At 42.7% G+C, this 17,163-nt stretch overlaps 2 protein-coding genes across 9 annotated transcripts in view; one reads left to right on the forward strand and one right to left on the reverse strand.

Moving 5' to 3' along the window:
• Positions 1-3,829, forward strand: part of LOC109514567 (myocyte-specific enhancer factor 2D homolog) — an 11,927-nt gene extending 8,098 nt beyond the window's left edge. For 3 of the 7 annotated variants that reach the window (XM_019867788.1, XM_019867789.1, XM_019867790.1), the window contains 5 exons: positions 216-345; positions 520-691; positions 960-1,028; positions 1,925-1,975; positions 3,190-3,829. In XM_019867788.1, the coding sequence (XP_019723347.1) occupies positions 216-345; positions 520-691; positions 960-1,028; positions 1,925-1,975; positions 3,190-3,622 (855 nt within the window). In that variant the 3' untranslated portion in view covers positions 3,623-3,829. The remainder of the gene's footprint in view (positions 1-215; positions 346-519; positions 692-959; positions 1,029-1,924; positions 1,976-3,189) is intronic. The other 4 variants (XM_019867792.1, XM_019867794.1, XM_019867795.1 and 1 more) reach the window with 2 other exon arrangements.
• Positions 3,830-7,450: 3,621 nt separating this feature from the next.
• Positions 7,451-11,248, reverse strand: tmem79a (transmembrane protein 79a). Of its 2 annotated transcripts, none has more exons than XM_019867828.1 (5): positions 11,107-11,248; positions 9,633-10,336; positions 9,301-9,495; positions 8,503-8,725; positions 7,451-8,029 (listed from the first exon to the last, which is right to left on the reverse strand). In XM_019867828.1, exons 2-5 carry the CDS (start codon positions 10,222-10,224, stop codon positions 7,837-7,839), a joined length of 1,203 nt encoding a protein of 400 aa, XP_019723387.1. In that variant the 5' UTR covers positions 10,225-10,336; positions 11,107-11,248; the 3' UTR covers positions 7,451-7,836. The 2 variants fall into 2 exon arrangements, with proteins under 2 accessions (XP_019723387.1, XP_019723386.1); XM_019867827.1 differs by having other exon boundaries at positions 11,103-11,248.
• Positions 11,249-17,163: the final 5,915 nt, after the last annotated feature.

The raw sequence follows: 17,163 nt of genomic DNA on the forward strand, positions 1-17,163 counted from the left end.
TTCAGCCGAATTTTCCAAGAGTCGACCACTATTGAGGAAAGCCGTTACATCATAGCTGTGTTGAAATTGCCTTTCATGTAATATCCAATATACGGTATGCTTCACACATAACAAGGAAAACCCCTTACCCTGTGTACGGTGTCACCGCAAGCATGCCAGAGACTTTGCCAATGTGAAAGTGGCGACATGTAACGACTTGCTTCCCTCTCTGACAGAACGCCCAGCGGCTGGCAGTCGGCGCCCAGGTGGCCCAGACCCTCACCACACCTGTGGTGTCAGTGGCCACGCCCAGCCTCCTGGCGCAGGGGCTGCCCTTCTCCGCCATGTCCACAGCATACAACACAGGTGAACCGCAAAATATCCATTATGAATGATACACGATGTGCATTTCAGCTCTGTCAGCTGAGAGGGTTGAGCTGTCCTACCTATCAAAATGTTTGCATCTGTTGTTGTTACCGTTACAGGCAGTGTGGAATAAGGCTAAAGTCTTGCCCCAATTTTATTTCTTATTTTTGTTAGATTACCAGCTGACAAGCGCAGACATTACCACGCTTCATGCCCTGACATCCCCTGGCGGCTTGCTGCCCACCAGCGTGGCGACATGGCAGCAACAGCAGCCCGTCGTCTCACAGCAAACGCAGCAGCAAACGCAACAGCAGCAAATCAATCTGGCGTCGCTCAGCAACTTGGTGTAGGTTCTTTCAGCTATTCCCTCCGATCCACATGCATGCTGTTCATACGACACATTTATATGCAAGCATTTCACCGTTCTTCTCCAGCATTACACCATTTCAGTCTCGACACAATAGAAAGCGCGGATTTGGGCAGCGGTTATTCCTTGCACCGCAAATAGACTGATGAACCCCCACCCCGGCCTCTTGCGTGGTGTGATTGGGTCGCAGACGTTAGTGTGAACGGCAGGTCCTTGAAGTGTACTCTGTGCTCTTGTCGCCATGCAGCATGTGGGGCGTCGACAAACAGAGCAGCGAGCTGTCTGGCCAGGTGTCCAGCCTGGCCGCCAATCTAAGGTGAACGGCCACCACAAACCTGTCTGTGTGCATGTGTTTGAGCCACTTGAGTCAGCGAGCTTGTGTGTGTGAGTGAGCGTGTGCGTCCAGTGTTGCCACCTTGTGTCTGTAGGGAGGAGAGCACAGTCTTTTAATCCTAACGATACTCAGGATACATACTGTATATTCAGTACAGCTTTTCTATAAGACTGAATTTACACTGCAAGTGCAGGAGCCAGATTCTGATGTAATAATAATTATTTTATTTATAGCCGCCTTCATGGGTCCTCATGTCACCATAAATTAGGTGTTTTATTAAGTGTCACCTGTACTTACAGTACCTAAATAATCCAAATGCTCAACATGACCAACAAATTTCAGTTGGCTTGTCCTAAACCTTCCTCTGTTGATTTTAATAGTGGTAACCAGCACATTATAACATAAGCGTTGAGATTATTTAATAATGGGCAGACATTTAACGTAGCATATTTGTTTTTATTTGCGTGCATACGTCACCGATTGAAAGTGTAACCCTTGAACTACGCGACGCAAATCAGGCCATAGAATATGCAGCTGTACATGTATCGGTGTCGCCAGTGAAGGACCTGCAATGTTCGACTGACTCACACTTTGTCATTGTGGGTGTTTTTTGTCCCTGTCAGGTTGTTAGTCTCTATGTCTTTGATGCTGCACATTTTGCTTCAAAATAGTGAGGCAGGAAGGAACTCTCTGTGTCTTTGTGGTCATTTTGAGTGTTCCAGTGTCGGGTCTCGGTGTGTATTGTATGAAGGAAGAGCACAGAAGAGTTTGTGTTGTTCCAGATGACATTATTGCGGTTGTTGATCAACGCTCACTTATGTCCGGTTCATCGTTTTTGGGTTGTGGGAAGCTCCAACCTTTTGTCTTCTTTCCCACAGTCTGGGCTCTCCGTCCAACCTGCTCTTGGGTAGAGATGAGTGGTTGGGCCGGTACTGTATCCCACTTCCTTTTCCTGCCCCGCCCCCCTTTTGTCTTCATGTACGCTTTTTGGCTGAAATCCCCTTCCTCGCACCCGCCTTCCTCCTTAGCATGTGTGTGTGTGTGTGTGTGTGTGTGAACATGTCTCCTCACGCTTCCAGGGCTGTCATGTTGATCGTTCCAGAAGTGAACTCCCAATACCACATCACTCATTTTTCATTGGATGCTCCTAAACAAAATGTTTTACTACAGATGACGCGTTACAGATGACTAACCATAACCATTTTGATTTCATCATGAGACCATCATTACAAGTGGGATACCAATTTTTTTTCACCAGACATTTGGACGACAGGTCTCCAGACTTCGGTCCCTGGTTTATGAAAGAGTTGCATTCCTACACTGGCATCATACCCCAAAAGTCAGATCGCAATGTAGTCTATCACAAAGCTACAAACGTGACAAAATAGTGAATGGTTGGGACCATCGCAAACTGAGGATCCCCCTTTAGTTAGTGGAGCAAACACACCTGGCTTTTTTGGTTTAGGCAGTCTCGCTGGAGAAAGGTAATTTGAGCATGTTTCACCCTTTATAGTGCTTGCTGCGAAATGGTGTCATTTGGAAAACGGCCCAAAATAAAACACACAAGTGGTACAGGTGGACATAGTAGCTACAATTGATTGTAGTGAGGTAACGCAAGCACAGTGGAACCTCTTTTCAGCTCCAACACAATCCACTCTGAAACATTGCTGGATGTTTCCCGGCAGCCTTCACAGAATAATCTGTTCCAATTTTAATGATAATGTAAATGTACAAACATTGTTTACAGTAAAAAAGTATCTTCCCATGTATATTTTTTGTTCACATGCATAATACCGGTATCTCCCCCCCGCCTCCAAAAAAGTGAATCCTTTTCCTACTGAACAGTTTGTCACCATGTTCGACTAGATAGGGGTTCCACTGTAGCACGAAACCGCATGTAAATGTCACAACTGTCTCTTAGCTTAGCATGCTAGCATTAGCTTCTTTGGTTTTTGTTGTGAGGTTCCGGCAGAGTCCAAACTCTTGCGCTTTCACTACTGGAACCTTCCTGTTTGTGTGTTAGCCACGGGGTCCCTGAATGCATCACAGGCTTGTTGAAAATGGCTTCTTCTTGTTTTGCGTTGTAAAACATGTCAAAACATTTGTGTTGGCTTGTTTAATATGATGCTGTTCTTGCGGTCAGGCCTGTGGCGCACATACCTCAAGGCGCCATGTTGACGGTCAACACCAGCAGCGGCGTCAGCATCAAGTCGGAGCCGGTGTCGCCGGGCCAGGACCGCAGCACCCCTTGTCCTCCTCCGGCTGCGCCGCCTCCTCCGTCCTCTGGCGCCACTCTGACGGCACCGCCCCAGTACCCAGGCTCACTTCTGTGCCTGGAGCCGCCGACGGGACGCTCGCCTGCTGACAGTGTGAGTAGCAACGCCAGCTCCTTCGAAGGCAGCGACCGTGAGGACACAGGCGGCGGCGGTGGGGGGAGCGGCGCGAACAACAATAACAACAACGTGGTCAGCGCCGCCGCAGGGAGCGTCGGGCCAGGCCGCAGTGACTTCAGCCCCTCGCCGGAGCAAGAGGGGGGCAACATCAAGAGAATGAGATTGAACGCCTGGGTGACATAAGCGGCGGCCGAGAGCACGTGGGGAGGTTCGTACGACACTTAAACACATCACGTCACGTCGTACACGCCACAGGTGAGGACGTTGAAAACAAATGCCTCACCACGCGCTTGAGCCTCGACACCAACACGTCTGTGTACGTTCTCAGCCTTGCAGGCAAAAGATGAATGGAGGCAGGTGGACTCATGTTGGTTGTTAACCTTTAATCCAAAAGGCTTCTTCACGTCTAAATCTCATCGGCCCGGCTGGTCTACGAATCATTGATATGGTTGCAAAACGTCCAATAGGTGGCCACTATACTCATTAGAGATGAAAGTCCTCCGGATTTTCCCGGAATTTTGGATTTTCAAATTTTCATGAAATTTCCTCTGGAAAATTGAGGAAAAATTGCCTAAAATTAATCCGGATATTAGTTGATAACATTAAACGAACACGCGTTTGAGTTCGTTGTTTTGCTTTCACGAGCGTAGTCATGTTGAGGCACGAACACTAGTAACAGTAACATCCCTCCCCTCGCATTCTCATGACCTCGCCATTTCTCGGAGATTTCGACATTTCGGCGAGAACGGAAGCCACAAAGGGTGCACGTGTGCACACAAAAGTCAGATTAATCATTGAATGTCGAGTATTTGAAGAGCGATTTGTGTAAACTAATTCATGCGTGATCGTCCAGGTACGGCCCTAGCGCAAGCAGGTACACAGGCAAGCTGACATACGTGCAATCGACGCGAGTGTTAGGAACACGTTCAAGTGGTCATGGCTTGAGGAAAAGGCAACCTCGAATTGATTAGTAGGTTGACCATTTGATATTTGGTTATTTGATAAGTCCATTTGTTGATTGAATTCTCCTATTTATGTCTGTGATGTGTGTCTCCTGGTGATGGTCACGCGAGGGTTGTTGCCAGGCATGGCTGCCAGGCTGCTGAATCATTTTTCATGAGAACTGGTCTTTGCCCAATCACGCTTGGCCACAATAGCATAACGATCAACCAAGCGTCTCACCCAATTCATCAACCTCCTTAACCAATCAGTCCAACGACTGTTACACTAACCAACCTGCCAATGACCTGGCAACAACAAAGAGCTGTTTCGGTGAACTCCACATCTCTAGTCGAAGCCTTTTAGATTAAACACACCTTGACCAACCCACAAGTCCAGTCGAGTCTATTCAGCTTTGACAGACATTGTTTCTCACCTCCATTCATCTAGTCCATATCCAGCGGACCTCACTTGCTGCTTTCTGTGGACACCATTTTAACCTGTCCATTCTTCAGCAAATCCCTCCCATGCTGCACTTATTTTTTCTCTTTTTGGAAGCGCCTCGTGCCAACGCAGTCGTCGGAATGCCAAATGAAACACGGCGCGCACGAAACGGACACTCATGACTTGGGCGCTATGTAGACACGCTTTGGTGTTCTTTCTCAGATGGTACTGGTTCTGAGGGTCCGTCACTTTGTAGAAAACCTCCAACCCGCCTCCACAAAACCTTTATGCCCTCTTTTCAAGCACGGGTTAGACCTCCCATCTACTTTTCCCGTGGTTCCCCAAAGTGAACGGATGTTTTCTATGTTTCTAACGCTCCCGTTAGCTTTTTGGCTTCAAGCGCGTGTATGTACAGATGAGTATATTTGCATTGACTTTGCTAGCTAGCCCTTAAAAAAAAAAAAGAAAAAAAAGTCAACTCAGTGGATCTGTCCGCTATTATACTATTATTATTATTATTATTATTATTACAAACAAGCGTGACGTTGATATGTTTGGGTAGCGTACCCCACTTAGTGCTGCTTGGTCGTGTTGTTGTCATGTTTGCTACACACCCAACACGCACATTGGAAAAGCATCACACACTCGCACACAATCACTGCCCTTCTTCACCTTAGCCTAGCTTCATATCTAGATGCACATTTAGCTCTTTTTCTACGGCAAGCAGTAAAGTCAACAGATTGTTTGATGTCATTTTTAATAGGACTTTGTTTCGTCGCCATTATTTCAGTGTGGGAATGTGTGTGCACAAATTATCTAGTTCAAATAGAAGAGATGATGTCTACTCCGACCTTACACACCGAAGCTCCTAATAACCCCCCCCCCCCCATGCCCCCCGTAATCACGTCCACTTGTCTGCGGTCACTTGACTGTTAAGTCCATGCGTAAACTGGCAGCACTTAGTTGTGTTGATTGAACTTGATGAAAAAAAAAAAAGATGTTTTAAGCAGAGCTTTAAAATACTAAGTTCTGTAAGACTGTTACTGCATTACAACATAATTCATTTTAAAACACGCTTTCTTTAAAAATCAATACCATGCAAGAATCCTCATCAAAATTAAAAAAAATAAAAAAACGCATCACGGCAGAGGTACTAACTTAAAGCCCCAAGACAGTTAGTTAGCTAGTTAAATCACCTCGGTGTTATGTGCAGAGGTTTGATTGGACAATCACAAAGTCATCATGATGAACAGGACCAGCTTTCAGAGCTAAAGGTCAATTTTACACACACAAAAAAAAAAGCATGCCAAAAAATGTACCGATGCCTCAGATGATGCAATTTTTGCTAGCTGAGAAAAGTTGAGTTTTTTCATGCATCTCAACATGACCAAATTTTGAGATGCATCGTTGACGTTGGATTGTGACCGATTTCCAATTTTATCACAAAAATTAAGATACATGCTTTTCACAAAAAACATTCTTCTCAAAAAAATATTTCATGGCACATTTTTGTTTTAATCTTTCCATGGTGCGATGGGGGAAAAAAAACACAAGATTTTGACTTTGAGGTTAAATTTTAAAAATAATTTAATTAACAAACATTTGCCCAATAAAAAGCATGTATCAGCATTTTAGCTTTTTTTTATCTCTATAGTTTTTACAGAATTAGAAAAGCTCAAAATATGATCATGCACGAGTTTCATTGACAAGCGAAAGTACGACAAAAATGTTACTGTTGAATTAAAAACGGATTTTTTTTGTTTTTTTCCAGATGAAAAAAATATGTATTGAATCACAGTGAGATGAAAACTATACAAAGTGCATGTTTTTACATTTAGAGTGTAAAAATGTGGCCATAGTGTACATGCTTTTTATTAGAAAAGCCAAAACATGAAGATCGGTTAGCAATGACGAACTGCAAAGTGACACCACTCCAATTGGCTCCATCCTGCCCCGTGTGGTCAAATGACAATCTGCTGATGACATTTGGACCCGTTACGTGTCGTGTACCTTATGTTTTTGAGATTTCTTTGTGCCGGTTCAGTGCGGCGCCCAATGACGACGGAGCCTTTTTGTTTGCTAAGCTTGGAATTTTTGAACTCTTTGTCATCGTATCACCAACATCCAAAACTGGTTTCCTTTTTGTTCAAAGTAACTTGCACGATCGGACAATGCGGTATTAGACAAATGCAATAAAAGGAACATACCAGTTAAATGCTGCAGTTTTCATCCAGATATAGAATATATTTATAAAGAAAAATTGGTGGAATTTGAAACATGTTTAGACGCATGGGACACAGGTAACCGTTATGTCACAAGCAGTCAGAATGATGTAGCAAATAAAAGACTAAAGATGAAATTTATAGCTAATATATTGTGTTGAGCTAGTCTGCTATGGGTTTTGATGTAAAGATGTTTCGCCGTTTTGTTTTTCTTGAACGATATACAGTTTGTGTATATTTTCATATACAAAAGTATGCACTGATGTTATTGAAATTCTATACCGCTTTTACAGAAAGTGTTTGTTGTACCAAAGTATCCAAGTTCCTTGAAACCTTCTCCTTTTTGCGTATGTTTTACTGTATTTTATATATTAAATGACAAACGGAGTGAAGTTCAACTGTGTGCTCGCCTTTTCGCCAAGTTTTATTGAACACGTTCTGGTCCCCGCACACGATCGGCCTGGAATAAATTCAATTCGTTCCAACATTCAACACAAATCGGCTACTTCTAAATAAGTGATCGGCAGAACATTCAAAAATCTGAAATATTTTAACCTCATATAAAAAGACTTATTTACAGTTGCTTTTGAGTTGCACACTTTTTTTTCAAACTAGTCAGATTTTGCAGGAAATCATTTTGAGAATTTTGAGTTTTGAATGAAAGGCTTAGGCAGGAGGAGAAGTTGTCATTGAAGATGAATGGAAAGTTCATTCTACTTGGAGGCCAGTTGGGGGAAATTAAGGCGTCGGTCAAAGATTGGTTTGTTAGTGTCCCAACGCCCGCTGTGCCGGTCAGCCCCACCAGCGCTGCTGAGGCGGAGGGGCCGTGGTGGGCGGCTCCACATCGAAGACGGCCTCCGGTCCCGTTGAAGAGGACACGAAGTAGAGGTTGGCGGCCAGCATGACCAACATGGGGAAAAAGGACAGACCGAAGCCCAAGCCTCGGATGCTGCTGCCCAGCGACAAGCAGAGCCAGTAGATCAACCTGAGGGCAAAAACAACCACGTGGGCAAACAAGTCATCAAACTGCACCGCTATGTAAGTATGTCATGCACTGCTATGGCATGTGAATTGCACATTAAGTAGTTTGACAAACAAAATGGTGGCGTATTCATGTCTTGTCACACAGTATAAAGACGCAAAATGCTAAGTTTTGCCAAGTGGTGCGGGTTAGTGGGCGAATAGCTGGGAACCAGATAAGCACCGAAACAAAGTCATTTTTAATGTGACGATTGAAATGACAAATGTTTACTCCTCATGTTCAAGCTTTACAGAAGGTGCATGTTTGCATAGTCATTTTTGAGATTGAGAAGTTGAGTCCATTGACATGAATTACTTTACGGGCACCTGTGACATGGTGGATGTGCTTAGGAACCCCCCCCAAAAAAAAAGAGCCAAGGCGGTGTCTACCTCAATTCTATGTGTAGGAGATCTCTTTGGTGGTGGTGTGGTACCTACCTTCCAAAGACAAAGATGATCGTGAGCAGTGGCACTATTTTGATGAGGTCGTGGCTGACGTAGGACGCCAAGACGCTCAGCTGCAGGAAGTAGAAGAGGAAGAGGCCCACTGATTGGCTAACGTAATGTCTGTGCAGTGACACCTTCCTGTTAGGCATTTTGCTCTGGAAGCTCGGTTTCATCTCGCCATAGCGAACCCTGGCCACACCCTGCACCACCACGCCTACAAACACACAAAAAAAAGGTAAATATAGCATTCTTCTTTTAGTGATACAGATACAGAGCGTTTTTTTTTGTGATAGACCACAACAACTGCAATTTTGTTGAGAGTTGAAGTCAAAATTATCAACTAAAATAAGGCGGTTGAACACCCACATAACTGGACGCGGCTGTTTTTAGAATTATTCACCATCTAAACCAGGGGTAGGGAACTCCAGTTCCTCGAGAGCCATATCCTGCCTCTTTTAGGTCCTTCCCTACTCCAACACACCTGATTCAATTGTGCAGGCCTTGACAGAGCTTGCTGATGAGCTGATTGTTTGAATCAGGTGTGTTGGAGTAGGGAGGGACCTAAAACAGGCAGGATATGGCTCCCGAGGAACCGGAGTTCCCTACCCCTGAACTAAGTGGAAGTCAGCACACCTGTCACCATTTAAAGCGTTTCTGATTAACCCCAGATAAAGCTCAGAATATGGGTTTGTATACTTCAGATCCACAGTACTCTCATCACATCTCACACACACACACATAGATCTCACACGTGGATCATGCGTCATGACCCCTCAGAGGCTAAGTTACCCAGCAGCACGGGCACAGAGGCAAAGACGGCACAGCGTAGTGTGTAGACCACCCTGTGGGGGGCACTGCCCATCAGCGGGGAGTCAAAGGGCAGGAGTGCGTATCCCCCCCACACCAGGAAGGGGAACACCAGCGCCGCCAACGCCGTCCACAAGGCCAGCTTCAGCTTCTCGCTGCACATATCGCCGCACAAATCTGAACAACAAAGCACAATTGAATTACACTGGGCCGCAACAAAAGAAACACCAAAATACTTTGTACATTTACTTTTTTCCATAATTTCTGTTTCAAGGTTTTTCTCAGATTCCAAGGTTTGTGTGTATTGTACTCACAGTCATTCTGCTGCAATTCATTGCAGTCATCTAAAGGCGTTTGCGACTTCCTCACATCCTTGTCGTGTTCGTGGCGGTCGTCCATGCCCATGTCCAGTCTGCTCTCTTGGGGCACAACCTCGCTGGACTGCCGGCGAATTACTTTGACTTGAGGAGTAAAACCCATGGCACCTTTCTCAGAGACCCAATGGGACACCTCTTCTTCCTCATTTTCTTCTTCGTCGTCTGCCAGCGAGCCATCTCCTTTGCTGTCCCTCTGCACCGCCGGCAGGTCGTCCCTCCACTTGTCACCCTCGGGCATGCTCTCGCGCCACTTGGCTTTGCTCAGCCCATCATCGTCCTTGTCAGACACGCAAACCCCCAACGACACGCCGTCCGTGTCCTCACTCCTCTTGTCCCTGTCTCCAGGCCAAGGGAGGGTGACGTCACCGGCTCCTGGAACCTCTTCCTCCATCTTTACTACTTCTTCAGGTTTTTGCTCCTTTAATTCCTCTTCTGCAGTCTTGTTACTTCCCGTCAGCTGACCTTGTGCAATCGGGCCGAACGGCAAGAGAACGACCAGCTCCTCCTCACCAGGCACTTGGCAAGACATGTTTTAGTCCTCTTCGAGGAGTTAGAGTAAAGATGCAAAATTGTCTTGGAATATGGAGCTTTAAGGCCGTCAAAAATGCGGCCTTCACATACTCAATAGTATTTAATTTTCCCTGTGAAGAGATAACATTTAAAAAATGAGTAAAATGCAAAATGTTCAATGTGTTTTCTGAGCACAGCATCGAAATAATGTAGAGGGATACAAAAAGTTCACACCCATGTTCAAATCAAACTTTTTTGTGGAGTGATGCTGCAGACCAGTCTGGCTAATGCTGTAAGATGTAGCAACAAAGACTTTTGGAAAAGCCAACTAGAACACCTGAACTTTATTTTTGAGTTACAGTATGATTGAGTCATAAGGAACACAACCAAATTTCCACTTGAGACCGTGCACACTTGTGCAACTGCATTACCACTGTTATTTATTTCCCTGTCATAAAGATTCTAAAAAGTCAATTAATTTGTACAGATAAGTACACTGATGGTGGAAAACATTTTGAAATGGTTCGTCATGTTTTCACGTTCGAATTGATCTGTTCAAAACAGTTTTGCAAATAATTTTTTATTTCGATTTTATAGTATAAGTAGATATTACTTCATAAAACAGTTTACTTAATAGTTAGCAGGAAATAAATTGTAGTGTGGCTACTTCGTGAGAAAGGAGAACAAAAGGTAGACTTTGACCAGAAAAACTAAGAACAACGCGGACAGGAAACGGGGGGAGGGGGGCTAAACCAAAACAGACAGGCTTGTTTAGCTGTATCGACCAATGTGTCCTAGCTAATAAACGAGCGGAGGAATGCAGTTTTAACTTAAGAACTTGTTGAGCCCACTTACACACACACACACAGCCGTGATATGTCCGAAGAATCCACTCACCTACTTAAGTTCACACACGCCGAAGTGAGTCCAATACGGGTCGAAGAAGTGCCAACTTTTTTGTGTTTTTATCGGTCGTCACTAGCGGAAGCGTGAAGAAGTTAGCAGGACAGGTGTGGCAGGTGCACACACGCAGATATACGTCATCGCCCGAAGCTCCTCCTTTGTCTAAAAATGGCTCCGAATTTTCACGTGTGGTTGTTTCTTTTAAATCCACACACAAGCGGGATTTACACACGTGTTTGTGAATGTCGCGTGAGCATTTATCACGTCTTCACTTGCAAATATTAAATTATGCTTCAGAATTGTTGAATGTGCGAAAACGGCTGTTATTTGTCTTTCGTTTTAAAATATAAACACCAAACTGAGATAGAGCTTGTTTGTTGTCCGGCACGAGTCAGGAGAAGTCCAATAAACATTTTGATTTTCAATTTTCAAAACAGTACTCGAGTACTGTATTCGTTTTGGGTTTCCGGAAGTTGTCACCTGTAGCATTTCTCATATTGACCACGAGATGGCGACAGCTTGGCACCTGCACCGAAAGACGATGTTGAGTTCTGATCTGATCCATCGACAGAAGTGATGGGATTTTCGGCTCTTTTCGGTGATCCGGTTCATTTCGATCGGCTCAGTGAAAAGAGCCGGCTCATTTTGGCTCTCAAACGGCTCTTTTAACTTCAGCTTTTCTTTTAAATATTTATGACAAATTTAGCATACATTTTAATAAATGACTTGGTGACCTAAATATTGCACTCTACTGACTGGAAATAGCAACAATTATCAAGCAAAGAAAGTGAAGACTGTCTGATGTTACCCAAGTGTAAGTCTGAGCTGAAGACTCAACTGGGACTTTGAAAAAGTGCTGCAATGCCCGCCCCAAACCACACCCAATTTGACATCCACCAATCGCGGTGAGGCCCCTCATTTGCATAACCGCGACCCTAATTTGAATAACCATGCCCACTTTCATAAATTTGACCAATCAGATTGCTCTACATTTTCATAATCACGCCTCCTAAAGACTCCACCAATCAGAGAACGCCTAACATGCATCGCCACGCCCCCTTCCACCAATCACAACGTGTTATCATCATGCTCCACCCACTTTCACAACTATCGAATCATCAGCCATCATTCCAGCCAGGCCACACCCACTCTCTTGGATTTTTCTGCCTGGAAAAAAAAATCCAGGAAAAAAATTTTTGGGAAAAAAATGTTTGAAAAAAATTCAGAAAAAAGTTTTTAAAAAACTGAATAATAATTTTGTTTTTTAAAACATTTTTTTAAAGTTAGGTTGTGGTGATGTGTTTAAAAATGAAGTTGAGTTGAAGTGTTCTTTGTAATCAAGCTTTATTTCTTTTGCAGAGTAGACAATCATAAAAGCAGAGGAAAAAGTTGCAAGTTGGATGGCAGTCTGCTTGTTGCTGGGCGGCGAAGTGGTCAGCTCTTGAGAAGAACGTGGGACAGGTGTGTTGACCTGAGGGGAAAGGCATCCGTGAGTTACACGCAAGTCAATTTCTTGTGCAGACAAAGATGTGTTGGGCATGAAACTTACCAGGGAGATAAACTGTGTGTGGGGTCTTTCGAGAGCAGGAAGCCGATCATGTTTACTGCTGCCTGGGGGAGAAAAAAAAAGTCAAAAAAGTAGTCATGATGGTGCATTGAACGAGTGTAAATGTCTCCTACTTTTCAGGCTGGCCCAAAGTTTGACTTCAGCGCCTTGCGAATAACGGGGTGAAGAGCAAAAAGTGTTGCCTGCAGGTCTGTGCTCGGAGGTTTTGAAGGTTAAAAAAAAAAGAACATATTTGGTGAGACGGTTGGCGTCTCTTGTGGGCGATGTGATGGCACTCCAACCTAACCCATAACCCATCGACGACGCCAGTATTTCCTACTGCCTGCCTTCAGAATGCCATCCTGAGATCAGGAGAGAGTTTGCAAAGCCAACTTCGTTTTCGATTGAAGACAAGTTGCACAAAGAGATCGTGTCATTTTGTCATTTTGCTTTCTTGGCCAGGGGTGTCAAACTCATTTCACATTGTTGGCCACATACGACCTCGGTAGATGTCAAGTGGGCCGGACCATTAAAAATTATACCATACTCTGCTATAAATAACCAAAATAATATGTCTTTCCTTTGTTTTGGTCGACAGATGCATAAGAACATTAGGACAATGTTGAAATTTAATGAACATCAGATGCATAAGAACACGAGGACAATGTTGAAATTTAATGAACATATCTTTTACAAAACATTTCATGAAGCACCTAAGATTTCCTGAGACAAATGTGCAATTTACTTTTATCATTCACATTGCAACTGATGCCACTGACTGTACAAAGGCACAAAACCTTAACAGGTAATTGGTCTTGAAAAATATAGTAATGTACTTTTAAGATTAAACGAGATTTATGAAGAAAGGAATTTTTAAACCATTTACACGAGCATATAAAATCTAAATCAAATCCCTGCCTACGCCTTACAAACTAAGAGAATGCTATAATATGTGGAAAGAATAAAGTATTTACATGTCCTTGACAGGGTCGGCTGTGTTGGGTCTGTCTCAGTGACAGAATGAAGCCGCTGTTGTCTTCTTCTCTGATAAAAACAATGTTGTCTTTTCCTCTGATCAAACCAGTGTGTTCCCGTAGCGGATATTGCATGAACTGCACCTTATTAAAAATATTCATTCCATGTCTTTTGTGCATTTTTTTAACTTTTAAATTATCCTGTGGGCCTGATTAAACCTCCTTGCGGGCCCGTTCCGGCCGTATGTTATACACCCCTGATGAATAGTAAGGCGTTTTTAGACGAAAAAAACGACCATGTATAGGAAGGCGTTTTTAGCCGAAAAAAACGACCATGTATAGTAAGGCGGTTTTAGCCGAAAAAAAACGACCATGTATAGTAAGGCGTTTTTTGACGAAAAAAACGACCATGTATAGTAAGGCGTTATTAGCCGAAAAAAACGACCATGTATAGTAAGGCGGTTTTAGCCGAAAAAAAACGACCATGTATAGTAAGGCGTTTTTTGACGAAAAAAACGACCATGTATAGTAAGGCGTTATTAGCCGAAAAAAACGACCATGTATAGTAAGGCGGTTTTAGCCGAAAAAAAACGACCATGTATAGTAAGGCGTTTTTTGACGAAAAAAACGACCATGTATAGTAAGGCGTTATTAGCCGAAAAAAACGACCATGTATAGTAAGGCGGTTTTAGCCGAAAAAAAACGACCATGTATAGTAAGGCGTTTTTTGACGAAAAAAACGACCATGTATAGTAAGGCGTTATTAGCCGAAAAAAACGACCATGTATAGTAAGGCGGTTTTAGCCGAAAAAAAACGACCATGTATAGTAAGGCGTTTTTTGACGAAAAAAACGACCATGTATAGTAAGGCGTTATTAGCCGAAAAAAACGACCATGTATAGTAAGGCGGTTTTAGCCGAAAAAAAACGACCATGTATAGTAAGGCGTTTTTTGACGAAAAAAACGACCATGTATAGTAAGGCGTTATTAGCCGAAAAAAACGACCATGTATAGTAAGGCGGTTTTAGCCGAAAAAAAACGACCATGTATAGTAAGGCGTTTTTTGACGAAAAAAACGACCATGTATAGTAAGGCGTTATTAGCCGAAAAAAACGACCATGTATAGTAAGGCGGTTTTAGCCGAAAAAAAACGACCATGTATAGTAAGGCGTTTTTTGACGAAAAAAACGACCATGTATAGTAAGGCGTTATTAGCCGAAAAAAACGACCATGTATAGTAAGGCGGTTTTAGCCGAAAAAAAACGACCATGTATAGTAAGGCGTTTTTTGACGAAAAAAACGACCATGTATAGTAAGGCGTTATTAGCCGAAAAAAACGACCATGTATAGTAAGGCGGTTTTAGCCGAAAAAAAACGACCATGTATAGTAAGGCGTTTTTTGACGAAAAAAACGACCATGTATAGTAAGGCGTTATTAGCCGAAAAAAACGACCATGTATAGTAAGGCGGTTTTAGCCGAAAAAAAACGACCATGTATAGTAAGGCGTTTTTTGACGAAAAAAACGACCATGTATAGTAAGGCGTTATTAGCCGAAAAAAACGACCATGTATAGTAAGGCGGTTTTAGCCGAAAAAAAACGACCATGTATAGTAAGGCGTTTTTTGACGAAAAAAACGACCATGTATAGTAAGGCGTTATTAGCCGAAAAAAACGACCATGTATAGTAAGGCGGTTTTAGCCGAAAAAAAACGACCATGTATAGTAAGGCGTTTTTTGACGAAAAAAACGACCATGTATAGTAAGGCGTTATTAGCCGAAAAAAACGACCATGTATAGTAAGGCGGTTTTAGCCGAAAAAAAACGACCATGTATAGTAAGGCGTTTTTTGACGAAAAAAACGACCATGTATAGTAAGGCGTTATTAGCCGAAAAAAACGACCATGTATAGTAAGGCGGTTTTAGCCGAAAAAAAACGACCATGTATAGTAAGGCGTTTTTTGACGAAAAAAACGACCATGTATAGTAAGGCGTTATTAGCCGAAAAAAACGACCATGTATAGTAAGGCGGTTTTAGCCGAAAAAAAACGACCATGTATAGTAAGGCGTTTTTTGACGAAAAAAACGACCATGTATAGTAAGGCGTTATTAGCCGAAAAAAACGACCATGTATAGTAAGGCGGTTTTAGCCGAAAAAAAACGACCATGTATAGTAAGGCGTTTTTTGACGAAAAAAACGACCATGTATAGTAAGGCGTTATTAGCCGAAAAAAACGACCATGTATAGTAAGGCGGTTTTAGCCGAAAAAAAACGACCATGTATAGTAAGGCGTTTTTTGACGAAAAAAACGACCATGTATAGTAAGGCGTTATTAGCCGAAAAAAACGACCATGTATAGTAAGGCGGTTTTAGCCGAAAAAAAACGACCATGTATAGTAAGGCGTTTTTTGACGAAAAAAACGACCATGTATAGTAAGGCGTTATTAGCCGAAAAAAACGACCATGTATAGTAAGGCGGTTTTAGCCGAAAAAAAACGACCATGTATAGTAAGGCGTTTTTTGACGAAAAAAACGACCATGTATAGTAAGGCGTTATTAGCCGAAAAAAACGACCATGTATAGTAAGGCGGTTTTAGCCGAAAAAAAACGACCATGTATAGTAAGGCGTTTTTTGACGAAAAAAACGACCATGTATAGTAAGGCGTTATTAGCCGAAAAAAACGACCATGTATAGTAAGGCGGTTTTAGCCGAAAAAAAACGACCATGTATAGTAAGGCGTTTTTTGACGAAAAAAACGACCATGTATAGTAAGGCGTTATTAGCCGAAAAAAACGACCATGTATAGTAAGGCGGTTTTAGCCGAAAAAAAACGACCATGTATAGTAAGGCGTTTTTTGACGAAAAAAACGACCATGTATAGTAAGGCGTTATTAGCCGAAAAAAACGACCATGTATAGTAAGGCGGTTTTAGCCGAAAAAAAACGACCATGTATAGTAAGGCGTTTTTTGACGAAAAAAACGACCATGTATAGTAAGGCGTTATTAGCCGAAAAAAACGACCATGTATAGTAAGGCGGTTTTAGCCGAAAAAAAACGACCATGTATAGTAAGGCGTTTTTTGACGAAAAAAACGACCATGTATAGTAAGGCGTTATTAGCCGAAAAAAACGACCATGTATAGTAAGGCGGTTTTAGCCGAAAAAAAACGACCATGTATAGTAAGGCGTTTTTTGACGAAAAAAACGACCATGTATAGTAAGGCGTTATTAGCCGAAAAAAACGACCATGTATAGTAAGGCGGTTTTAGCCGAAAAAAAACGACCATGTATAGTAAGGCGTTTTTTGACGAAAAAAACGACCATGTATAGTAAGGCGTTATTAGCCGAAAAAAACGACCATGTATAGTAAGGCGGTTTTAGCCGAAAAAAAACGACCATGTATAGTAAGGCGTTTTTTGACAAAAAAAAACGACCATGTATTGTAGGCGATTTTAGCCTAAAAAAACGACCATGTATAGTAAGGCGTTTTTGGACGACATTTTCAGCCGAAAAAAACGACCATGTATAGTAAGGCG

This window comes from Hippocampus comes, unplaced genomic scaffold (assembly GCF_001891065.2).
Source record: "Hippocampus comes isolate QL1 unplaced genomic scaffold, H_comes_QL1_v1.1 scaffold207, whole genome shotgun sequence".
Classification (NCBI taxonomy): domain Eukaryota; kingdom Metazoa; phylum Chordata; class Actinopteri; order Syngnathiformes; family Syngnathidae; genus Hippocampus; species Hippocampus comes.